We start from the raw sequence: 25,871 nt of genomic DNA, 5'->3' as shown, positions 1-25,871 counted from the left end.
TTTAGGGTAGAAGATTCGAAAAGGGACAGAAGGGAGAGCCAGCTGTTGTTGAACCAGTGAGTGTTGAAATGTGAAGGCAAACAAATACAACTACAGTACTGATCCATTGTGAGGCTAATGCATATCTTTATAATGTGTTTCATATGAACCAGGGCACATATTTTTACGGACCTACTGGCCCACCAGGACCAACAGTAAGTGGTGTTGACTATCTATGCTATTAGTCATGCTAAAAAGATTTCAGTTGGTTTTAAATGGCAAACTTGTATGAATAATACTTTGAGAATAATTGGGGAAAATGTCTTATGTAGTGTAATATTAGCTTTCTATCTGGAAATCTTAATTTTTATTTCATTTCTCAGGGCCTTCCTGGCATTCCTGGCATCACAGGGCCCCCAGGACCCAGCGGAGACCCCGGTGACATGGTGAGTGTTCCCATCATCACATTCGACCCTACATGAACTTGGAGTCGAGGACAAGCAGGACACATCCACAGGGACGTGAGAGGATATGACTGGACTCGGGCACAGATCCAATAAACTTCACATGTGATTCAGAGCAGCTCCAAGGGACCACCAACCTCCTTAGGCACCGGGGGGCCGTGACTCATCTCACAGTTTGACCTAATTTGCTCTGGACAGTGTGTCTGTTCATATAGTCTGACTCGCACGTTCCCTTAGCGGGGTAAACAGACTGCTGACTTCCAACTGCTGTAAAGAGCCTAAATTTATCAATTACCTCTGACAGTGGGGATGAAGATAGATTTTTCCTCTGTCTCTGTTCAGTTTAAAGCCTCTGGCCGTGTTATGAATCAACTTCTCTACAGTGTCAGCTTCACAAAAGAGTTGGATTTAAGGCAAAACATCAGACCGGGTTGAAAAAGCATATCCACTTGAGATATAAACCTTTTTGGGCTTTTATGTGTCTGCACTGGGCTTATAACATTTTAAAAGCTGAAAGGCAAGAGAAAAGTCAAAGGTTTTGAAAATTGAAGAGCTGTGCTCTCTTAAGATGACTGACAGCTTTTGATTTGCTGAGTTTTTAAACGTTTACGCAGGCATGTGAGCACATTATGGTTTAATACAAAGCACAACCCATTGATTAAAGCAGCGATGTTAAAAATATTAATAATGACGTTTAACTAGCACTATCAATGAATTGTGCAAATTGTCTTCTGTCATAAGGGTCCTCAGGGACGTGCAGGCCTGCCTGGTGCTGATGGGATACCAGGTCCTCCCGGCACATTGCTGATGTTACCCGTAAGTTATTCCTGTGGTAATGCATATGAACTACTTGTTTGTCAGAGGAAAAACGGTCTTCAATATCTTATTTTGGCCACATGGTGGAGCTGTGATGTAATCAGACTTAATGGCATCCAATGCATGAACATACTGTAGATTAATTTGTGTCTTAATAGCGTATTTAATATTTAGTTAACTTATAATTCTCTTTTCTTTTCACAGTTTCAGTATGGAGGAGACTCTCAGAAGGGTCCCGTGGTGTCTGCTCATGAGGCGCAAGCTCAAGCCATTTTACAGCAGACCAAAGTAAGACCCAAATGAATATTTGGAACTTCAGCTGTCACTGGAATGGCACCTTTTAAAAAGTGTCCCAATATGTAATAAATGAAATGAATGAATTTTTTATGTAAATAACCCACGTGTCGTTCCAAACCCGTTCATTTTTAGATAGTTTTGATGAAAACCGATGTCCGGTGATGTCCCGTAGACTGCTATTTAACGGCCACTATTCAAAAATTATGAAGTGATGAGAACACTTTTGTGTGCAAAGAAAACAAAACTTTATTCGACTTTATTCAACAATTTCTTTTCCTCATTCGCGGGTACTAGTTCACGCTGTAACCTCCTGATGTAGTTGCTTGGCGTAAACTCGTAGTCTGCTCGTGAACGTACGAGCGAGGGAAACAAATTATTGAATAAAGTAATTTGTTTTGATTTCTTTGCAGAATGACAAAGAATGATTTATGATCAAATTTACATTCTGGGGTGAATTATCCCTTTAACTTATAGAGGAGCCATATCTAGTGATATAAATGTCTTAGTAAATTAAAGGGGACATATCTTGGAAATCTGACTTTTTTCATGTTTAAGTGCTATAATTGGGCCCCCAGTGCTTCTTTCAACCTAGAAAATGTGTAAAAGATCAACCAAGTAACTTATTTTTGGTTAACTATTCTCTGCAAACATGTGAAAAAAAAGTAATTGAAATGTGGCTCCCCTTGTGATGTCAGAAGGGGATAACACCGCCCCGTAATCTGCACTATCCAACCACCTCACTGCCATTTAGTGCAGAGATCAGCTCATTTGCATTTAAAAGGACAAACCCAAAACGGCACATTTTCGCTCACACGTGCAAAGTGACAATTTAAACATGCTATAATAAATTATATATATGATATTTTGAGCTAGACACCAAATATTTAAGTTTTGTGAAATGTCCCCTTTAAGGATGTATTTTTTTTGCCAATAAGTACTGTAAGCCACACAAAACACCTTAACAACCACTGAAAATGCCTTAGCAACCATATAGTAATAGTGTTCCTGTAGCTTAACTGATAGTGGCTTTTGTTATCAACATGGGGGTCATGGGTTTGTTCCCTAGAGAACATGCATTTAGATAACTTGTATAGTCTGAATGCACTGAAAGCATCAGCTAATCGCATAAAAATATTAATGTGCCATTTAAAAAAAAACACTTTAGAAATCATAGTTTATCATAGTAACTGATCATGTGTGGTGGTGGTTTGTTTGGCATGGCCAAGCAACACTAATAATTAAAAAAAATATACAAATCTATTACTGAATTTACTGAATTTGAAATTAGTATAATATAGATGAACAAGTTCAAATGCATGTTTAGTATGAGAAGTCTGAATTTTTTTCTTGTCTTTTTCTTTCATCTTTGCTTTCAGCTATCATTGATGGGTCCTACGGGTCCATTAGGTCTCACCGGGAGACCCGGCCCAATGGTGAGAAACCTTCTGCATTTCACTTCCAGTTTGTTGAACTTTTCCGCTCTGCTTTGAATTCAGATCGTTTATTGGGTTCAGTGAAAAGTTGGTCTTTGAAACTGTAAAAATATGTATTTGTTCCAGGGTCTTCCAGGTCCCACTGGGCAAAAAGGTGACAGTGGAGAAAGTGGGCCTCCGGTAAAAAAAAAAATCCTTTCATATCTCCGCTTTACATTCAGCACCCTTACAAACCCTCGTAGCCAATGTGCAATGGACACTCTCCATCTTTTCTTATTCTTCTTTTTAAGGGTTCACGTGGGTTGCCAGGCCCTCCAGGTCCTAATGGGAGAACAGGAAAGATGGTAAGACTGAACAAAATTGATCTTAAATGAATCATCTTCATGAATATGAAATGCAGACCTGTTTTCTATTGAAGTGTTGTTTTCGTTTATGAATATTGCATAGGAAGTGCAATGGATAGAATAGGATGTCTGTGTTTCACCATACAGGGTCGGTCAGGGGCAGATGGAGGCCGAGGGGCTCCTGGAGAGACTGGAGCAAAGGTGGGCAAAAATACTCTACTACGACAAGCAATGCACCATGAAAAAGCTGTGACTATATTTGACCATATGCATTAGTCGTCCCTGTGTTTAATGTACCACAGTTAGTAGTATTTGCTATTTATCACCTTGACTATGACAAAGCAAGCCCAAAAAACGTCATAGCAACACCCTAGCAACCAACTAGCAAAATGCTCTAGCATCCACCCACAATGATGGTGAATTTTGCATGTGCAGGCACCTCTCACATTTTCAAAAGAAAAGTCAAAATATCAATTTGTTTGTGGTTAACCTGTGTGTCATAGATGTACCCGCCAAAGCTAGCATCTTAAATGGCAACTGCGAATTCCCATTCAAACGCTGAATTTGAACCACATGGTTTCAGTTGTTGAAGCAACTCGAAGGCCTTGTTGCATTGTGTGCACTGGACAATAGTGAGCATTCATCCCTGTCCAGCTGCAGGACCCGTTTGTAAATAAATCACACTGAGCTATTTAGCACAACAGCAGCGTGTTTGATGAGAAAGTGTGAGGTCTTCCCATGGCTCTCCGAGTCCCAGCTCCGGATGCAGCAGATGGGAAGGTTCCTCTGAGGTGGCTTGTCAAACCTTGCCGCATGCCACACAAACACCTCTGCCCTATAGTCACCGGTTGCATCTGTGTGTGCACTACTGTATGTATTTTTAAAACCCGCCTCGCACCCGCGACCGTTAAATAGACATACTATGCATTGTAATGTAAACAGGATAACATTTTTTTTGCCTAAAAGTGCTTTGAAACAGCCATTAGATTACATCGCCATGTAAACTGGCAACAACATATGCTTATAACCCATAGAAACCAGCATGGTCATATTAACAACAAGATAGGATAATGATAAACATTTTCAACATTTAGAAAACGTTTTTTATATATATATTCATAAATTCCCAACCGTTTGTTTTGTTGTTGTGGCTGGCAATGCGAGCTGCTTGGCGCTTTCGTGACGTGAGGCCAAAGATTTGGGACATTATGCAAGCTACGTTGCTACATACCCCTACGTATTTTAACATTATCAGATATATGGAAATATGTATTCCCTAATATTTTACATAGGCTAGAAGAAATTGCACGCAACATACATGTTTTTTTATGTTGTTTTTAATGACCTACTCCAACCTGCCACGCAAATAAAGTGACAATTTCTTTACCCGCCCCAACCCGTGGGTTACGGGACGACCCATGCATCACGACTCTGTGCCACTGTGCCGCCCAAATAAAACTACACTTCAGTGTAGTCACCCTTTTTTATCAAGCAGCTTCTTGGGGTCTCACCATGAGATGCTTTCTATTCTGATCTATTCTGCACTCCTATTGGTGGTGTTTTGTTCATTATTTAGTCCAAGTCATCAAAATTTAGATTAAAGTTACAATGAAATTGAAATTAAATACTAATTTCGGAATATTGTGGTAGTTTTTACAAATGACTTTTCTGTGAGCTTTTTAATTTTTAATTTTTTTATGTGACATCATAATCTTAAATTAAAAATGCAAATCTCATGCCCTCGTCTCTTTACTTCCGGGCATGAGCTATGGCAAGAGGGCGGGGCTTGGGAAAGGATCCCAGCGATTAGCAATTAGCAACATGACCCACTTCAAATAATCCATTCAGTTCTCGATGGACGAATTCAAGTCCCGCCCTACCCTTTCTCTCATTTCAGAAGCCGTATCAGTCGGATATACATCACGACAGGGAAAATAAGACAATCGCTACTTCCGTTTCATTGTGACTTTAAATAATGTAATATGTTAGCACAAATTTTAAAAATACACCTTCAGATTTAAAGATTTGTATTTTTCAATTGTTTCAAAACTTTTGAACAGTAGCATGTGCGGATATTCCCGAAAAAAAAAGGCTTTGCACCTTATTATCCATCTGTTCTATAAATATTGGAGATTTATTACTCGCATTTTGGCAATTCTGCGCTGTAATTTTGTGAAATGATAAATTATCATTCACATACTTCGCATTATGCTAAAATATGTGCACAAGCTGCCTTGAGTATATAGAGAAATTGATGGATCAGTGAGAAACTTGCAATAAGATCCATTATGTGTCAAAAAATCTGTATTGGTTTACGGTTGAACATCACATACGGCCTTCGAGGACAGGCTTGAGTTTAGGTAATGAAGTGTGCTGGGCCATTGTGTGTTTGAACATGTCATGCTCATGGATCTTTGTCTCTTTTGCAGGGTGACAGGGGCTTTGATGGACTACCTGGACTTCCGGGGGACAAAGGACACAGAGTGCGTAGAGAACAGAGAATTGCTTATTTGAATCATGGCTCTTGAATGTGTTTAAATGATCAGTAAAAATAAATAAATATTCCACAGGGAGACAGAGGAAAACCTGGACCCCATGGTCCAGCCGGAGAGCCTGGTCAGAAGGTAAAACATTATTCGCTTTTTGTTCTTTCCTTCCTTCAGAGCTTAGTCCTAAATGACTCGTTTATCAGATTACTAATAATCCATTTTAAGATCACCTGCACTGCCCCAGGTGCGTACTGATAAATCGCAGGAAAGAGTCAAGTCGAGCATTGGGTGGGATGTTCTCATTATGCAAAGTTGAAAAATGTATGCAGCAGCGATTCATATTGATCACAGCTTTCAAGAATGACACAGAACGGGAATATTTTTGCATACATAACTCTCCTGACATCCTGGCTAACAGATAAAGCCTCTTTTCTCGCACACTAAAGGCAATTATATCGTGCAAGCGGTCTGACAACTACAATGCTGATTTCTCTTTTCTATAACAGGGCTCGGACGGACCCGTAGGACCGAGTGGACAAGCGGGAGAACCTGTGAGTGACAAAAGCGAACCCACATACACACGCACGCACACAAACTCAAACACACATGCAGGCCTTTGACATCCCATGGGCAGCTCCGTGTCCCTGCTTGAAACAGGCTGATTAACGGTGGCTCAAGCTCCATTTAAGACTCGGCAGGTGAGTTGTGATCCATCGGGGCCCCGGCTGTTTAAATGGATCACCAAGAGCTGTAAGGGACTTAGCGCGGAGTGAGCACTATTACAAAGCGGTTCCTGCAGAGCCGAGAGGGAAGAGAGAGAGAGAGATAAATGTGGGGATGGAGATAGATGAGCTGGGAGATTGGTGAAGGGAAAAGATGAAATTCTGGCCCGCGTGATTATATTTCCATATCAATCACCTCCCCGGAGATCACAGATGTGCCGGTGGAACAGGTGGCTTGGCCCGCGTACAAAGACCAAAGCTGACAAAAAACAGAAAACACACAAATATACCGGATTGATGAGGCAAACCACTCATATACCATCGCTAACAAAGGTCCCAAATTCTCACCTGTAGTGGTTTACAGTTATTCAGTCATTAACACTCTTGACCTTGGTTAGGTTAATGCGAGTTTAAAATGAGTTTCTGATTGTTTTTCTTTACAGGGACCAAGAGGACTTGTGGGACCGAGGGGGCCGCCAGGGCCACCTGGGCACCAGGTAAGACAATTATTCATCCATTAAACTTTCATAATAGGTACTTGGCATGCACGAAATGCATTATTGTTTAGATGTTTGATTTGTGAAAAGCTTTTCTTGTGCTTTTAGGGAGTTCAAGGCATGGATGGAATGCAAGGAGGAAAGGGTGACTTGGTGGGTATATTAAGCTATTGAGATTTTTATGAGGTTGTGTGAAACATGCAAGATGTGAACTGTGTGATTTGAGTGCTTATGAACACAAGCACAATGATGGTACAAATACCTGCCGGGAAACTACTTTATTTCAGTCCTGATGACTTTGTGAGTTGCCCGGTGTCAAATGAAGACGAAAGCTAATTCAGGAGTTTAGATGCAAAACCCTCTAAGTGCCTCTGAAATGTTTTCTTGAAAATGCAATTTTTTATCAGGCTGTTATGTTAAGATGTCATTCATAGTGTAACAATGTAAAGTATGCAACACCAAAGTTTCAAAAGTATAAAAAATATTTATTATTTACTGTAAAACTAGTGCATGGCATCAAGGTAACGTTTCGAGCATGCAGGCTCTTCATCAGACGTCTAGATTGATGTGCTTGCTTTAGCCTGCTTATTGTCTAGATGTCATTCATGCCAATGAAAAGTTTATTAATCAGTAATTGAAATGTCTTATTTTCATAAATGTCCCTTTAGTCTTTAATTGGTATTTAACAAATGTAACTGTCTTTCGCTGCAAAACCCTCTAATGGTGCATAATACCAGACACAAATGAAGAGTAAGTGCGAGTGATTAAGGCAATGCAAAGACGTGATAGCCACCCTGCGGCGCGAATTGAGCATTTCGGGCGTTTGTCGAAAAATACGAACTTTGACGGATATTCGCGACACATTAACCAATTAGGAAGGAGCTTGCTCTAGTAGTGACGTGATTAAGACGTAGCGAGCGAAGGCAAAAGTACAGAACAACAACGGAGGACAAAATCATCATCTGTATATGTGGACACCCGGAGCTGTGCGACACATATTCGTACTTTTATAGAAAAAGGAATAAAAAAGGATCTTGCTTGAAAGAAAGTGAGTGAGTGAGGCGGTCGGACAAGTTGGTAAGTTAAAAACGCTCTTTACTCATTTTGAATACAAGAAAGCCGACAAATTGAGCGAGCAAATTTCATTTACAAACAGCGCAAATTTCATGCATGAATGAATCGAGTTAACTCAAAATGTTCAAGCGTCCAACTATGCGTGAATAGTGCGATTTATTAGCTTCATTTACGTCTGGTATGAAGTAAATGCATGCTAGCTTTTTTGGCCAAAACGTCCACTTCCAAAAAAAATCATAGTAAATGATTGCAAAACCAGAAACACTGCAAAAGATGAAAGTTATAATGTAAAAATGAAGGAACTGAATCACATATTAAGGAGGTGCTGTGAGTCATATGGCAACTAAAATTGTCAAGTACTTTTAGGTCTAAGTACTCACAAGGGACATCTCACAAGTACTCTCATCGTGCACTTAGAGGACTTTGCTAAAAAACTGACATTGTGTTTAGCAGATTCTGCCAATAAAGCAGTATTTCTGGATGGCCTAAGGCCAGGATTTGAAGCGAAGGTATTTGATGAACATATAATGGTGGCGTTTAGCGGCTTTTGCATCTGAGCTCCTCAACTGTTATTGGTCACATCTACTACGTAGATTTACAACATCTAGGCCATGCTAAAAACAATTATAACTTGTAAAAACAAACAAAAAATATGTTTACATAGCCTAAATCCACTTGCAGTAGGACTACAGTATATTGGTAAGTGTGTGGGTGCGTCGTTGCATAGACTTCTACAGTGAGCGTGTAAATGAATTTGATGGAAAATAGCTTTGAAGCTTGCTATAATTTGCTTTTCATTTAGCTGGTTTATGAAGCGTCAGGCCTATGTGACAAAACTGTATTTCCTAGCGTTCTCTATGGCAGTACAATAATGCCGAGATGCAGCATCAATTATGCACCTAATGTACATTCTTTACTCATGATTTTGTTGTGTTAGTGCCACAGTACTTCCTTTTGCTGGGAAACGATAAATAGAGAAAGACGTGTCCGTCTACATATCTTGAGACAACTCACATATTTCATAATTTCACAGGGACCACAAGGTGAACCTGGACCTCCGGGTCAACAGGGGAACCCAGGCGTGCAGGTATACATTCATCTTTACTCCATTACAAGCTAATAAAAGCACACCAGCCAACCTGATGCACACTGTCACAGTCTCACAACCCAACACATATTCCCATCATATATGACATGATATTTGACATTTCTGTATTCTTTATTTTAGGGCTTCCCTGGTCCACAAGGTCCCATAGGATTGCCAGGAGAGAAGGTAAACGCATTTTTATTTTTTATATTAAAGCACTGACCTGTGACCCTTTATTAGATGAACATCAAAAGAAGTGTTGAGCGTGGCCAAGTGAGCGTCATACTCTCGGCGCTTTCATTTAGATCTCTATTGGAAGTTAGACAGATAATCAATAGTGAAACTCAGCATACACACACAGATCTTCAATTAAATGTGCGTGAGCATATTATGGATATGGATTGCAGTTAACAAGCTGGGTATGCTGGATATAAAAGAGGCTTTGCGGCTTGGATCAGAGAGAGAGAGTCTACAATATTGGCCAAAATGTCTTCAATATAGTGAAATATGCTGAGAACTGACTTCTGGGGACATGTATAGAAATCCTCACTATTTGAAATGCTCGACCATATCAAGTTTTGCTTTTAAAATAATCAAATAATGTCAGCAGGTTTATATGAGGGCTAGGAAATTGTTAGGGTTTAGGTATTGTAAATATCAATATTTTATCATGAAAACCATTGCAAACCGTTGCTGTATTTACTAATGTCACTTCTAAGACCTGTGTGTGTTTTCTTTTATAAACAGGGCCCTCAGGGAAAATCTGGAATGCAGGGACTTCCAGGGATTGATGGTCCTCCAGTAAGTACATTACATTTACATTTATGCACCTGGTGGATGCTTTTATACAAAGCGACTGCATTTTAAAGCAACACTATGTAGTTTCCATGTAAAAATGACTTACAGCTCCCCCATGTGGTTGAAAAGCGCAACAGTGCCTGGTATCAGACACTCTTCTGCAGGCAGGGGGAGGGGCGGGGCTGTGTTTCCTACCCTCCACCGCCACTTTCAGAGTGTGCTTGTAGCAGCTAGGAGGCTGCTCAGGTTGCAGCAACAGTACAATTTGTCCAGTTAAAAGTTGTTCTGTCACTGAAATAATTTTAGAGACATTATTTAAAGGTAAAAAAACTACATAGTGTTGCTTTAAGATATACAGTATGTGTATTTATCAGTATGTGTGTATTCCCTGGAGTCAAACCCATGATCTTTTCCACTGCTAACGCAATGCTGTACTAGTTGAGCTGCAGCAGTGTAATGTTTTATTGAGTAATTAATTAAATTGCCTTTCCCTGAAAAAGTAAAGTAAGGGATTACTTTTGATTTAAAGTTATTTTAAAGGGATAGTTCGGCCAAAAATGATATTAAACCCATGATTTACTCGCCCCCAAGTTGTCCGAGTTGCATATGTCCATTGTTTTTCAGACAAACACATTTTCTACAATATCCAAAAATGTGTTTGTCTGAAAAACGATGGACATATGCAACTCGGACAGCTTGGGGGTGAGTAAATCATGGGTTTAATATCATTTTTGGCCGAACTATCCCTTTAACTCTTTCCCCATTTTTGCATTTTTGTAAAGGATTATGTAGTACACTTGCATTACATACAGTAGAATATGTACCTTAACAATACTGTAAGAAACAATATTGAATTTAAAATCTGAATTTATGCGAGTTTGCTTTAAAAAGTTTTCAGGTAATTATCATCAGGTTAATCTCATTACGTTCAGTTTGATTGTCAATGTGGTGAAGATTGATATGGATTTATCTAAACACATATTGTTAAACACAATGTTTTGTAATTAGTAATGAGTAATGACTTTTTTGAAGTAACCCAACACTGAACTACAGAAACTGTAGTGCAGGGCTAGTCAACTGGCAGCCGCCGGTCATTTTGTTTGATTTAAATCAGCATGGTTGCTTTAATCTTTCCACTATACATAACAAATGATGGCCAAAAAAGGGGCTGCGTGGGGTGCCAATCATCTGCGGGTGCGTAATTATCAGATCCAATTTGAGCTTTGAAAGCATGAAAAACACTACATGTGACATGCCGACCGAAGGTGATGTATTTCAGTGTGTTCCAATCAAAACACTGTGTGCTAGGGATGCCACAATTCTCAATATAATATTGAACCGTTCGGTTCGACCCCCAAGGTCGAATACACGCATGTGAATTGCGGTTTTTCGGTTAATCCATCCAAAATCTGTCAGTTTTATATTCCCTGCACTTTTGTTAATGTGTGCGCCTGCGAGATCTGCACGCTTAAACGCCACAGCGAGTTGATATCCAGTCACTGTGCGCTAGCTGCTTTAACTCTGCTTGAATTCTGCTTGCAATGCTGGTGTCAGATTTCATTCGCACGCGCACACACACAACACAACAGAAGTCAAACAAAAAGAAGCAGCACCACTGTCTTTTAAATCTGAGGTGTGGATTAATTATTTGCGCGAGTAGATTACATTACATACAACATCAATGTAAAGATGCAATTTCGCGTGGGGCAATGCGGATGACGCAAATTGGGCTTGTTATTCACGCAAACGCGCATTATTTGCCTCAAACGCGTCTTCCGTCCTCAAAGAGTTCAACTCAAGAAGAGAATGCGCATGATGCTAAAATAGATCCCACCAGTAATCTTGATTGAGGAACGCATTTTTGGTTTCTACACAGACAGCATGATGTTGGATTTAACAGTAATGTGGTAAGGTATAGCCTTCATTTACAATGTAAAGTTTAATTTATTAAGTACAGGTATATAAAATGGCCAATTTATGTAATGTAATGAATTCACATGTTCCCCAGTTTGAATAGGATATCATTTTTATATATCTTTATTTAATTATATCTTATACACTTGAAATGTGTAAGATGATTTTTGCATTTACTTAAAATAAAGAGAACTGCAATTAAAACCAATATTCTTGCTTCTTAACATCTCACTGTTCCTGTTACCTAAGCATAGAATTATTTAAAAACACTTTAATAGGCCAAAGCATCAGAACCGAAACCAAACCGAAAACCGTGGACTAGAACCGAAAATTGTATTGAACCGTGAACTAAGTGTATTGTTGCATCCCTACTGTGTGCATGGTCAAATTTTTGAATCCTTTGACTTTATCAGAAACATCTAAATCCTTTAAAAATTATTAATTACTGATAAGTAAGTTATCAACTATAAATATATTTGGAGATTAAAGGCTCTTGCGCAGAAATTAGCTTACGATTAAACTGAAATGTCTTTGCAACTGCCGCTAGGGGGCGAACTCCGACAGTCGCATCCGGATGTAGTGTACAATGGAAAGGCGGTTTAGCCTATATGTCTTTAAAATATTAATAGTATATGTTGTAAATACTTGAAGTGAAACAATGTTTGCAGGTTAAAGAATTTTAAGAGCTCTGCATTACAGTTAGTGCTATACAAAAATACCTGTGCTTAATTTTTACACTTGCATTTTTTGTGCAATGTTCATAGTTAAACTATTACCATTTGGCTCTTGCAATGTTAAACTGCAATTGTTTTTAAAATATAAAAAAAATAAAATATGATTAAAAGGCAAAATACTGGAAACAAGATATGTACACTTTTTTGAAAATGCTTTTTTTAATATGTGACCAATAGCAAAACATCACATAAACAACATAAGTTATAACATATATAATGTATATAGTACTGTGCAAAAGTCTTAGGCCACCACCACCAGACTTGTTGTTTTAGAAGTTTTAATGTCCAATCATATTTATTTTTCACCCTATTTTATTAACATAGAAACACCAGAAGAGCATTTTATTGATTGCACAAGTAGATTCATGCAAAGTCAATGCAACAACGCTAATAGACACGAACGTGCAATGTTTGCATAAAATTTTTTAACTTGCACTGGAAATGTGCTGCAAACATGAATGTGTTGTTACGCAAGCCAATCAGCAAAGAGCTTACTCACATAATTGATAATAATTGATAAGAGGAGAGCTTAATTGTGCGTAAAGACACTCCTCATTGTAAGATAATTTTATTTATGCAAAAAGGATTGCGAAAATAAGTAATCTCGCGAGTAACGTGAAATATTAATTTTGTTTTTGGTGTGCACACAACATTAAAGTCACTCTGAAATGAAAGATTTTAAATCTATTTTAATTAATTTATTCATCAGTGAGTAGGAAGTACAAGGAAGCATGTGGACATGCATGAGCAAATGTCGTTTGTGACCAACACCACAAACATTTAGAATAAAGTTTCACGGGATCATTTTCAATTGGACTTCTGTTGAAAAAGTGATAATCCAGAGTCCTTAGACCAGACTTGGCCTTCCATGTTGCCTCATTAGCTCTCTCATCGAAACAGGATGTATCCTAATCAGCCCGCTGTCATGCTAACACCTGCTTATTCTGTTCAAATCACAGGGTCACCCAGGAAGAGAGGGACTCCCGGGAGAAAAGGGACACCAGGTGGGTTACACACTCACACACACACACACCCCTGCTCCACTGACCTGAATAAGCTGTGAAAATCTGAAGAGGAAGCAGAGAGTGCCAAGACTTTAAATGCGGCAGCACGCGGAAAGCGGCGCCCTGACAGTTCCCGCTGTCTAAAGCCTTTTGTCATAGCCGATCCAGCTGCACTCGCTGAATTATCACCGTTCACAAAGCACGACGACGTGGTTTTATGTGGCCAAGCCATCGTGGTAATAGCACACTTGAATCAAGTCGTCTGCATTGTGCGCTCATTGTTTCATTTTCCCTCGCGCCACGTCATCATCACTGAGCATTCACGAGAACGTATTGTTGTCGGCACTCCGTAATTGTTCAGCCGTAAACTAATAATATAGTAATTCAAAAGGTTTTCCCTTCACTGAGTGAACATTAAACTAACATCATCTCTTCTATTTAGGGTTTATCGGGAGCGCAGGGGCCGGTTGGATATCCGGGGCCTCGTGGAGTTAAGGTGAGAGTGTTTTTTTTAAATCACAAGTTGTCCGTTTAGCTTCAAAGGCACGCAAGGACGTTTGGTCTGGTGCGGTGGACTTTTTGATTGACAGTCTGAGTGTGGGAGAATGACAGCTGACTGGCTCAGGTAGATCGGTTTAATTCCCTCTGGAAAAACCTTGACAGGGCGAGCAGCTCGTGATGGACAGTAGAAACTGTTACGAGGAGGAAACGAAACCTGTCTGGGCTTGTTTGTGTGTGGTGTCTTTGCTTGTTGGACTAAGAAGAACTACTAACACATAAATCTAACATGATGGTGTCTTTCGGTTTGCTGTATTAGTGACCCTCAACTGTTTTTTTTTTTTTGATGTTCATAGTCATCAAACTTAATGCAAATAGTGAAATGCAACAAACCATATAACCATGCAGTTACGGTTATTAACTTTTTAAAGGCAGTTGGGTAAATCCCATACAGGATGGGCATCTAATCAAATAGTCGATTAAAATCCTGGTACCAATTCATCAGTCATCTGGTAAAGATGGGTTTTATATGCACTCCTCTTGATAAACCATTAACCAAACTAATGTAAAATACAAGCCAGACTGCATTAAATACGAGTTTGCTTACAATTGGGATAAGGATGGTTGGTGCTGAATTATTGGTTAAATAAATCCGTAAATGCGTAACGATCATAAAATTCAATGATAGGTTTTTAAGGACATTTTTGTTTGTTTTCATAGAGCAAACAAATGGCGTACTGTGTCGGGTCACCGTCCAGTGAAACATTTGGGTCCTGAAGCAAAACCCAATAAAATCCCCTGATCTATATTCTCCCTTACCTTTATTTATTCATATTTCCCCCAGCTCTTTGCAAGCAATGACTTTTACTACTTTTTACAGTCAGTGCTAACAGACATTGAAATCTAAGAGGGTGTTTTTCAGGTGAACATTCCCTACCTGAGGTTTAAATTCTGTTCTTTTCTAACAGGGTGCAGACGGAGTGAGAGGACTGAAGGGTAGCAAGGGGGAAAAGGTGAGAGAGAAATAAATAATCCTTACGTTTTCTCATAAAAAGCCAAAGGGAGAATTCAACCCATTTATCAGTGTGTAGAATAAGACCTGGTGCTTTACTCAATGATGCCATCACAAGATGTATGATTTTCTATGGTGCCCTTTAAATGTATTTTTGCTTTTACCTGAAGACTGCTGCACAAATGAAGAAGAGTGTGTTTTTAAGTTTATTCAATTTACTTTTTATAACAGGGTGAAGATGGTTTCCCAGGGGCAAAGGGTGACATGGGCCCCAAAGGAGACAGAGTGAGTGTTTAATGGTCTGAATAAACCGAAATAAATCATTAACAGTGGCTGGTAAGGTACACATCGCTATTGTATTTGTTTAGAGAATGGATCAAATCCCTAACCATGAATTAAATTCGGCTCATCATGACTTATCATGCACCATTTGTGTTACGGATAAGAAATACCTCAAATAATGGGAATGTGTACTGCTGTTTTTCCAAGCTATCAAACTCTCAATTTACGTTTGGGGAACGATATAACTTAAAAAATTTGTGACTCTGCACAAAAGTGTCCTTGTACTAAAGTGTTCCTGTAGCTCAAATGGTAGAGCGTTGGATTAACAGCACAAAAGGTCAAAGATTTGATCCTCAGGGAACACACATTGCATAAAAGCGTACGACAGATGTAAATGACTTGGACCAGCAACAACCCTAGCAATGTCACAGCAAGAATTGTATTTCTGAAATATTGATATTTGTGTGTGCACATGCTCAGGGTGATAACGGTCCTCCTGGAAATCGTGGTGAAGATGGGCCAGAGGGGCTGAAGGGTCAGTCGGGGCCCCTTGGAGAGGCTGGATCTGCGGGGATTGCCGGAGAAAAAGTAATTGTGGCTTTATACTTACACTCCTCGGGATGTTGTTTGCATTTAGATTATTTTCGTTTTCTTATTCTCCCCATCTTCTCATCACATTTGCAGGGAAAACTCGGCGTTCCGGGATTGCCTGGATATCCGGGCAGGCAGGGCACCAAGGTAGGGCACCAACACCAAAATAACAATAAGCTGCACTGAAATCTGAGAGCTTGAGAGTCACGGCACATTAATATTTCAATGTAAAATTTTAAATAAGGATGATTAATGGCCGTTTAGCAGCTGTTTTATTAATAGCTTATCTGAGGCTACAATTAATATTTGGCTTATTTATGGTAATGGGACTTCAGAGGTTAATTTGTGGTTAATTAAATGTAGTGGTTGATTAATGGAGGGATTGTGGTAATTGATTAGCCTTCGTGTTGGCCCACAGGGATCGGTGGGCTTTCCAGGAACAGCTGGGTTGCCGGGAGAGAAAGGAAAGCGGGTGAGAGAACTGTGCCACAGTACATCATCTGAGAGATTACACACATCCTACTGCATGTGTGTGTGTGTGTGTATATGCACTCATTTCTTTGCTTTCTTTGTAGGGGCCTGCTGGACAATCTGGTCCCGAGGGTGAAAGAGGTCCAAATGTAAGTATTACACATGCTACAGGACATGCTGGCACTAGGTTTACTGCATTCACATGCATAGAGAAACAGCCAATAATAATCGATTGGGCAATCATTTTAATTATGCATTCCTGTCAGAGCTGTGGTGCAGTGGGGAATCGAGATCAATAAAGATTTGTATGAGATTTAACATAGAAGCTACTGTATATGACCGAATACTGTTCTTTTTTTGAGTATTATGTTATTCCGTTTGATTTAATGCGTGCACCTGTCCACACCCAGATGTCTGTGGCGTCTGATTTATTTGTTTGTTGACTCTAAATAAAGCAAAAAGTGAAATCCCTGTTGTTTTACATGAAGGGTTCACGTGGAGGAAGAGGAGCCAGAGGACCAACAGGGAAGCCTGGACCCAAGGTGAGAAGTCTGTCCTGTACAGTCCCTTTGACTTGATATGTAGTGTTGTCAAATGCATTTCTACCTTGGTATTAACTCAATACTACTATACGAGTCAGCCTATAGTATTGGTGATACCTATCACAGATTTAGTCCAGTACCAGATTGCCTTTTGATTGACAGGCGACTGCTTCCACTGCTCAGATGGAGAGCTCACACTTTGTGATAATGTGGCCATGGGCATGAATGTCAAATGCAACAATTCTTGGTCAGAATGCATATCATGTTCAGGTCTTAATAATGTATATTACGTAAGACATAATTGACGACGGGACGTTGAATTATTCGAAAATAACGCTAAATGCGTAAATTTAATGTCCATTTCTCTGCCTTGTGTTTAGGGCTCTTCTGGTCATGACGGCTCACAGGGTCCTTCAGGAGAGAGGGTATGTGTTATCCTTTCCATTCTCCTCAAATTATACGGTCAATGTAACTAACTAATATGACATTTCACATTTATATTCATTGTTGGAGATAAATGAATAATAACATTTCTATCATTCTCTCTGTGTTTTAGGGCCCCCAAGGGCCTCAGGGACGCGAAGGGGAGGCCGGGCCAAAGGGACCAAATGTAAGTGACTAAAATTGCAAAATAAATTTTCATGTACAGTAAGAACCAAAGAAAATTTAAAGTCTTGCTTTGTTTTTAGGGCCCTCCAGGAAAGGATGGGTTGCCAGGTCATCCAGGCCAGCGGGGAGAGCCAGTGAGTTGTGTTTTTATACAAAACTAGTTCAGAGAGAGAGACCCTGTCCAGAATGGTGCCAAATGATTTGTGAAACACCTTATAAATCATTAAATGACATCTTAAGCTCTAATGGATTGCAAAGACCTGCATTAGCAAAAGACCACAAGATCGTCAGTTATCCTATTTGTTATGCAATCACTTTGATGGAATCTGGTGAGACAGCATCTCCTTTTGACATTGTGCAGACATCATAATGGACTCTACTTTACCAAAGTGTGGACTGAAGTTTGGGGTTGATGATAGGATTTACTCTAGGACAGGACTCATTTGAGGCAGTTTAGTGTTTTGTTGTGCATTTACATTTAAACTTTATCACATAGGGATTTCAAGGAAAGACCGGTCCTCCCGGCCCTGCTGGAGTGGTTGGACCACAGGTGAGTTGATCATAAAGGCTTGGATGAGCAATGCTGGTTCAATTATGAAATATTTAAGTCTTTAATCTGACCTAATAATGCTGTCTCACTTGTCCCAGGGAAAAACTGGTGAAACCGGTCCCATGGGTGAAAGAGGACACCCAGGTGCCCCGGGACCCCCTGGAGAGCAAGGTCTGCCAGGATCGACCGGCAAAGAGGGATCCAAGGTTGGATATTAGACCATCATCATCTTTTTCACCATGAAACACATTTATTTAAATTCATTTCCATTACGCCCCATATGTTTCTGCTCATTCGGTATAACATAAAGTTCCCAGCATGACTCTATGCCTATAAAGCATAATGGATGACTGTTAATGAATGGAAGAATTGTGATCCATTGTTCTGTGTTTTCTGGTCTCTAGGGAGATCCGGGTCCTGCAGGGGCACCTGGGAAGAGCGGTCCTGCAGGCCGGCGTGGATTCGGAGGAGAAAGAGGCTTACCTGGCACTCCGGTAACACGCATCAGCATTTCTGATTCAGCTTTCAGTGGGAATAGCTTATATCCCCTTTGCATTGACTGCAGTCTTTACAGTGCTGTATAGTTGTTTTTGTATGAAAGCAACTATAAATTAAAACCTTTACAACAATACGGAGACAGCTACTGCTTTAGGCTTTTATCATATGTGGGTTCTCATACCCTCATTCTCTTTGATTGTGGTTAAATAGGGTGCTGCCGGTCTAAAGGGTGGAGAGGGCCCTCCTGGTGTTGCAGGACAGATTGTAAGTGCAGTAATTTTTAATTTTCCTACTTCTTTACTTTTACATTTGCTGCGAATCAGAAAATAATGTAGTTCCCTTAACTATAAATCATTGCATTTCTCTGTACAGGGTCCCACAGGAGAGAGAGGACCAGCCGGCCCCGCAGGTGCCATTGGTCAGCCCGGTCGTGCGGGAGGCGTCGGCCCACACGGTCCAATGGGAGAGAAGGGCGAACCGGTGAGTCGATAGGATATTGTACCCTCTGAAATGAGAGTTTTTACTGCTGTGCCAGCTTCAAGAGTAATTACCAATTACCTCTGTTCCTCTTTAGGGTGAGAAAGGTCCTATTGGGCCTGCCGGGAGAGATGGAGAACAGGGACCCGTGGGATTACCTGGACCTGCAGGACCAGCTGGACCACCCGGAGAGGACGGTGATAAGGTATTACCCCTCTAAGGTAGTTTTTCGGCAGTTTTGAGAGTGTAGTTTCTCACAGTGATGGTTATTTATGGTCTGAGTATTTTTTTAGGGTGAGCCTGGAGGACCAGGACAGAAAGGCAGCAAGGGAGACAAGGGAGAGTTGGTGAGTATGTCTTCACACTGTATCTTGTCATAAGCACTAAATTTAGTATGAACTTTTATTAGAGGTTTAAAACACTATATATTCTTGTCTTATCTATCAGGGACCCCCAGGGCCAACCGGGATCCAAGGCCCACCTGGACAGCCAGGATTACAGGTACTGTATGTATGAGTGTGATGTGTGTGAAAATTTTAATTCTGTGCGTGTAATGTCTCTGTGTTCACACTCCGGCACTGATATCTTTCTTTCAGGGTCAAGATGGAGAGCCAGGGCCCCGGGGACAGCAAGGAATGTTTGGACCGAAAGGAGATGAAGGGCTACGAGGTTTTAAGGGGGCTGATGGGCCACCAGGGTTACAGGTAAACAGATACAAAACAAGACGATGATAAAAAATCTATATTAGAAAGTTTCTGTACATGTTTTACACTAAACTCTATTTTTGAGATGTCAGTTGCAAATATTCTTATCTGTTTACTGCATGCATGGATGCACTGTGTTTGTGAAATCTCAGTTCATCTTTTTCCAGATGTTACATACTTTTCACAGTTCAATGAAGAGGTAAATCCACCTTAATTCTGCAAAATCTGCTCTAAGTTTATGTGTGTGTGTGTCTTCAGGGAATGCCAGGACCTCCTGGAGAGAAGGGAGAGAGCGGCCATGTTGGATCTTTGGTAAGCTTGTCATATTAATACTCTGCCACTACAATATGGTATTTCATTACAGCTGTACACAATATGTGGAGCTTTATCTAAGTAATTTGCTACTACAAGGTTCGTATTTTATTTGAACAATCCCCTAAACCCAAGTATTGCATTCAGTTTTTGAATCTAGGAGGCAGGCCATAAGCATTGAGGGACCTCCACATAAAGCCCAAAAAATTGAATTTTTAAAGTCGCCATGAAACGGAGTAGTGATTGCCTTATTTTCCCCGTGGTGACGTATATCCGAATGAAACGGCTTTTGAGATTAAATAAGGCAGGGCTGGATTTTAATTTTTCCATCGAGATCGAAGTTGGGTCGTGTTGCTAATTGCTAATCGCTGCGATCTTCTCCCGGACCCCGCCCACCTGCCATACTTATGACCGGAAGTGAAGAGAGAGCGTTTTGAGGAGGGGAGGAGATTTACATTTTTGATTAAAGATTATGAGCACACACCAATTTTTAAAAAATAATGAAGCTCACAGATAAGTCATTTCTTAATAATACCACAATATTAAAAAAATATTCATTTCAATTTCATTGCGGCTTTAATAAAACTAGAATACTAGGAACTAGTTTTTGTCAAATCAGCGCACTGAAGTGACATTGTCTGTTATTTGTCCAATCTTATAAAACGTTAATCCAAATACTTTTGCTATTATTTTTAATAATCAGAGTAAGAACATGACATCTGCAAACCTCTTTACACCTGTTTACTGTACATAGGTCATTCCACCAAATCGGTGCCATTTGCATGTTGTAACTCGTAAAAATTGACTTGATATTTTGCTTTTTTAACACTAAATCTAATAACACACAACGTTTAATGGACCCACACAAAAATGCAAAAAAATTTAAGATATCTAAAGAATTGTTTGCTTTATATTTAAAGGTAAAGTATAGAGAGAGAGAGCAGGGACAGAAAAAAAATTCTATGTGTATTTCTATTTTATGTGTAGTTTTTATTAATGTTTATAATATTTATTAATGCAGGACACTTTGCTTAATAATAAATTATTATTTTTAGTTATTTTTATGCATATAATTTTTATACAATTATTCAATATTTTTATTCTGATTTTTTTACTAAATTTTTTTATTATTTTATACTAGCATTATTCAAATACCCCAATGCACAGCACAAATGATAAACTTAGATACAGGAGTTGTTCTACTGCCCATTGTTTTTATTATATTTACAGTTAAATACAAAGCACCGCCTAAAATGTTTATGGAAAGTGAAAGTAAAGTAAAAGTGACATGCTTGTCAAGTGTAGAGCGCATACTCAAAATATGAACTCTGCATTTAACACATCCCAGTGAAAAGTAAACACACACACGGAGCCTTGCTCAAGGATACCTCAGTCCCAACCTGCCGGCCATGAGATTCGACCCGGCAACTATTGGGTTACAAACCACTAAGCTACGACTGCCCCATGCTTTATATACTTTTGGGTATATACTTTCTCCATAACAAAACCTGTACTTTTAGGCCATAGTAAAAGTAGGCAAATTGGGACACGGCAATGTGCTTCATTCATGGAGTTCTGTGAACTTGTTTGTCTCACTGCAGATGGGTAAAACATCATTTATGTTAATCACATGCACACTTTATTCAGAATGGAATAGATGAGAAGAATGTGTTTATTGATTAAAATGGGCATACTTCACATATTTTACTACGATTGATGCTTGTTACGATTATGCGCTTAATTGCATTTTGATTGAAGTACCGTGTTTACATGAGGTCAAGTTTTATCGGGCAGAGCGCAGATCTTCAGTTTGATATTGGAGTGTTTATCATAAACTGAACTGTCACTAGGTTATTATAATTTTGATATGCAAGTAGCCTATATCTTGTGCATTGTTATCAGACAATTGTATTTAGCCAAATAACTTAATAAAATCTTTGTTGTAACCAACCCATTTTATATTAAACAACCATGTAATTTTAAATCTAATACCCTACTCAGTCATAGTATAAATATTACCTGGCTTTTTTATTTTGTTAACAATACCAGAGCCGAAAAATATGGATCATTGTGATAATAATAAAATTTTAATAAAATAAGGTGTCATAAAAATAAGATTGCCACACAAAAGATGTATTTCAGCCTGTAGACCCCTCAGGGTCTAAGAGGAAAGAGAAACGAGGTTTCAAGGGAATTTAAATGCTTTACTGTGCAGTTATGTAAGCAAAGTCAAGATAAATTAGATTTGAAACTAAATAAAATGCATGAATGAAAATAAATATCTGTGAGCAAGAATTTCACAAGAAAATAACATTAATATTATATACACTGTAAAACTTTTCTGTAAATTTACAGCGAATTTCTAACAGTATTGTACTGTATTTTCAAAAAACAGTGTTAGACTGTATATTTACAAAATATTTACAGAATGTCTGTAAATGTACAGAATTGTCCTGTTTTCAGCATGCAAAATTCGTAATACAGAATAATACTGTAAAAGCATTGCATTGTGGGATTGATTTCCTTCGCGCTCAATATTTGAATGTAAGCAGAGCTATTGCTTCGGAAGTTCGGACGCCCTTTATTTGTTAGGATTGGTTATTCATATAAACAACGACGATATGAAGACAACGCGTTCAACTTTTAATCTATAGCTGCCTGTGATGTGAAAACGTACACGGAACATTTAAAAGTTACTCGACGAAGCGGCAGACATGAGAGGATTGTGCATGCAACAAGAAGACGGAGAGAATACAATGTGTCTGTGATGAAGATAAACGAAGATTGACTGAATGTGCATCATTGACACGGTAAGACACTGTTGTTTTATTCGATTGCATTTCTGAACGGTTTGCACGAGTGGGCTATTTTTAGGAGCTGCGTTAAGTTACGCTAACTTGCTAGACTCTTAACAGACAGCACACGACACGTTGATAAAGATGTTTTTGTAACTTATCTGTCTGTTAATTCTTTCGTTTTAGACGACTAAACATGATAATGTGAATTGCCCTAAAACAACACAATGTTGCTGTCTGTCGGTGCGTTGTGATTTAGCTTAAGTTAGCTTGTAATACACGTAAAGAACTAAACATTTCAGCTTGTTCTCAAATATACACCAAGTTAAGTTACTTTGATATGAAAACGTTGTGGTTGTAGCCTGGATTCATCACAAATATAGTTTTATTTGTATTTTAAAGTTATTATAAGTGAAATGATGTCAGACTTATCTCAGATATTAAAGTTTAGTTAAATTGTAACCCCCACCTCCATTACTTCTTTGTCACGTCATTTAAAAGTGTTTGATTAACATATTTTTGCAATTATCACTCAAATTTGGTGATGTATAGTATATGTATGTAATATACTTCTATATACAGTACCACTCAAAAGTTTGAACTTACTTCCCATGTCCAAACTTTGGCCTGGTACTGTATACAGTACCAGTACAATATACTGTAGCATATTTGTATTGTCCTGTAATATACACATTTTAACCTAATATCTGTATTTGCATCGGTTGAGCTCAAGTTATGTTTAATAGTTATATTTGTAAATGGCTAAATAACATCACAAAAATAGAAACAAATTTTATTTTAAATATTTTATCTGTTTTGTTTTGGTCGATTTCAGGTCCATCTCTAAGCAACCAGCGCTGGATGTTGAGCATGGACGGTCAGGTTGTGTGTGAAGGAGAGCAGCGCAACTTTGTCTCTGGTCTTGCAACGCTGATTGCCTCATTCTACAATTTTAACCTCCCGGATCTGGAAGCGGTGGCATGCACCCTTGGGTTTGTTCAGAGGTTAGATACACATTTCCCATTCATATGTTAAAATTACTTTTTTTACATATTGTGAAGGTCTGCATCAAGATGCAAAGCGTAAAACTGAAACTTCATATTTACATTAAATAAGTAAGTATGAACTGTATTCATCTGACCTCAGTTTTTCTCCGCTTACACTTTTGGCATGGTTTTTGTGCTGAAATACTGCCAAAAGCATTGCAAGTTTGCAAACACAATTTTATGAACGACAAATACAAATTAATTGCACAGAATCTGTCTCGGTGTGTAAAATAAACCACTTTTAAATGTGTAAATGACTTGTTGCATACAGAGGGTAGGGTGGCCATTTGTGAAAGTTCCGCCGGACACGTCCCGAACATGTTTTTGGGTGCTTTCTCCGGAAGTCGCGTTGCTCGAATGCATACGTCACAAAGGTCCTCACATTTCAGTTAAAATACATTAGAAAATTAAGATTTATTTCTTTTAAGATTGCTTTTCTGAAATTAAACCCAAAATATTAAACCTTGATGACGTATGCGGTCGACCAACACGACTTACGGAGAACGAACCCGAAAACATGTTCGGGACGTGTCCGGCGGAACTAGCACGAATGGCCACCCTAACAGAGGGTAAAACTATTTCCTGAAATAACCTGACATTAACAGTTTTGTCATAATTCTCTCACTCATTTGAGCTTGCTAGCGCGTGTGGAAAGGTGTGGCTATCAAATTAGGCTTTTAATGACTCGTTGTTTTCTCTTTTATGATTGGTTGAATAACGGCAGTAGTTGTCTCAGTATTCGGTAGCCCAGTAGATATTGAGTTATTTCAGGAAATTGTTTTATGAAAACTGGTTTATTTTACACACTAAGACAGATTCTGTGTGATTCATTTGTGTTTACCGTTCATAAAACTGTATTTTTGAAAGAATGCCACTGTTTGCACACTTGCAATGCTTTTTGCAGTATTTCAGCCCAAAAATCCATGCCAAACGTGTAAATGCAGAAAAACTGAGGTCAGATGAATACAGTTCATATTTATTTAGCCTAAATATAAAGTTTTACAAGACATGAATTACGCTTAAGATTAACAGTTCAATGTTGCCAAACCTTTTTCTTATGCCTGCAACTTGATTTTACACCTTTACAAAACAATGTCACCTTTATGCTTGCAATGTCACATTTCCATTTTGACCAGTGATTTGTTGTTTTTAACAGAACATTGATCTTCCCCCATTACTTCTGTTTAAACCAAATAATTCAATTAAATTGCACAATTATTAATACAGATTTATTTGTTGTTTTTTAATTACTGTGTAAAATAAGAAGACTTATTAAAAATGTTTTATCAACATAATAATAATTGTTCTTGTTTGTGTTCTGCTTTGCAGATGATTTCTCTACATCAACCTGGAACATGGATCAAAGATGAAGAAAGGGAAAAAGAACACTACAGTGAATCCACAGGTTTCCACTCTTCTTAGAAAACTTACGGACTTTAAATGGAATTTTGTTTAGACACTTCCACTATCCAGTGTAGTTGAATTAAAAGGAATTAAAGTTTCCTACATTGTTAATGATGTGCTGTTAATTGAAATACAAACGTACAGCTGGCATTTCATCCAATATGCTTATGTTAAAGAATTAATCCACTTTTAAAATGATGCAAAAAAAGAAAGTCAGGAGGGAAAATACAGTAAAGGATTAGTCCACTTTCTTAAAGGAGTAGTCCACTTTAAAGATGGGGTCCATTGACTTTTCATAGTAGGAAAAAAAAGTAAGTCAATGGGCCCCATCTTTAAAGTGGACTACTCCTTTAATACAAAATCCTGATAATTTACTTACCCCTAAGTCATCCAAAACGTTTATGTGTTTCTTTGTTCAGTCAAGAAGA

General features: G+C 38.8%; 1 protein-coding gene and 1 long non-coding RNA gene across 2 annotated transcripts in view; both read left to right on the top strand.

Annotated features, from left to right (window-relative positions):
• The window catches only part of col5a3a (collagen, type V, alpha 3a), an 81,174-nt gene that overhangs the window by 34,083 nt on the left and 21,220 nt on the right, over positions 1-25,871 (top strand). The window contains exons 9-47 of the mRNA XM_065263411.2: positions 6-56; positions 153-194; positions 363-425; positions 1,185-1,259; positions 1,464-1,547; positions 2,933-2,989; positions 3,116-3,169; positions 3,280-3,333; positions 3,481-3,534; positions 5,763-5,816; positions 5,904-5,957; positions 6,329-6,373; positions 6,988-7,041; positions 7,150-7,194; positions 9,149-9,202; positions 9,344-9,388; positions 9,950-10,003; positions 13,608-13,652; positions 14,095-14,148; positions 15,119-15,163; positions 15,394-15,447; positions 15,925-16,032; positions 16,129-16,182; positions 16,454-16,507; positions 16,611-16,655; positions 16,995-17,048; positions 17,429-17,473; positions 17,605-17,658; positions 17,738-17,791; positions 18,154-18,207; positions 18,306-18,413; positions 18,612-18,701; positions 18,916-18,969; positions 19,078-19,185; positions 19,280-19,387; positions 19,476-19,529; positions 19,630-19,683; positions 19,779-19,886; positions 20,145-20,198. Coding sequence (XP_065119483.1) covers positions 6-56; positions 153-194; positions 363-425; positions 1,185-1,259; positions 1,464-1,547; positions 2,933-2,989; positions 3,116-3,169; positions 3,280-3,333; positions 3,481-3,534; positions 5,763-5,816; positions 5,904-5,957; positions 6,329-6,373; positions 6,988-7,041; positions 7,150-7,194; positions 9,149-9,202; positions 9,344-9,388; positions 9,950-10,003; positions 13,608-13,652; positions 14,095-14,148; positions 15,119-15,163; positions 15,394-15,447; positions 15,925-16,032; positions 16,129-16,182; positions 16,454-16,507; positions 16,611-16,655; positions 16,995-17,048; positions 17,429-17,473; positions 17,605-17,658; positions 17,738-17,791; positions 18,154-18,207; positions 18,306-18,413; positions 18,612-18,701; positions 18,916-18,969; positions 19,078-19,185; positions 19,280-19,387; positions 19,476-19,529; positions 19,630-19,683; positions 19,779-19,886; positions 20,145-20,198 — 2,397 coding nt within the window. The remainder of the gene's footprint in view (positions 1-5; positions 57-152; positions 195-362; positions 426-1,184; positions 1,260-1,463; positions 1,548-2,932; positions 2,990-3,115; positions 3,170-3,279; positions 3,334-3,480; positions 3,535-5,762; positions 5,817-5,903; positions 5,958-6,328; positions 6,374-6,987; positions 7,042-7,149; positions 7,195-9,148; positions 9,203-9,343; positions 9,389-9,949; positions 10,004-13,607; positions 13,653-14,094; positions 14,149-15,118; positions 15,164-15,393; positions 15,448-15,924; positions 16,033-16,128; positions 16,183-16,453; positions 16,508-16,610; positions 16,656-16,994; positions 17,049-17,428; positions 17,474-17,604; positions 17,659-17,737; positions 17,792-18,153; positions 18,208-18,305; positions 18,414-18,611; positions 18,702-18,915; positions 18,970-19,077; positions 19,186-19,279; positions 19,388-19,475; positions 19,530-19,629; positions 19,684-19,778; positions 19,887-20,144; positions 20,199-25,871) is intronic.
• LOC135745024 (uncharacterized) lies at positions 22,561-25,732 on the top strand. The gene is made up of 3 exons (XR_010530930.2): positions 22,561-23,008; positions 23,829-23,997; positions 25,369-25,732. It is a non-coding gene; the product is annotated as an uncharacterized lncRNA (long non-coding RNA).

This window comes from Paramisgurnus dabryanus, chromosome 3, assembly GCF_030506205.2.
Source record: "Paramisgurnus dabryanus chromosome 3, PD_genome_1.1, whole genome shotgun sequence".
In the NCBI taxonomy this organism is placed as follows: domain Eukaryota; kingdom Metazoa; phylum Chordata; class Actinopteri; order Cypriniformes; family Cobitidae; genus Paramisgurnus; species Paramisgurnus dabryanus.
Note: the sequence above shows the minus strand (reverse complement) of the source record. Positions and strands in the feature narration are given on the sequence as shown.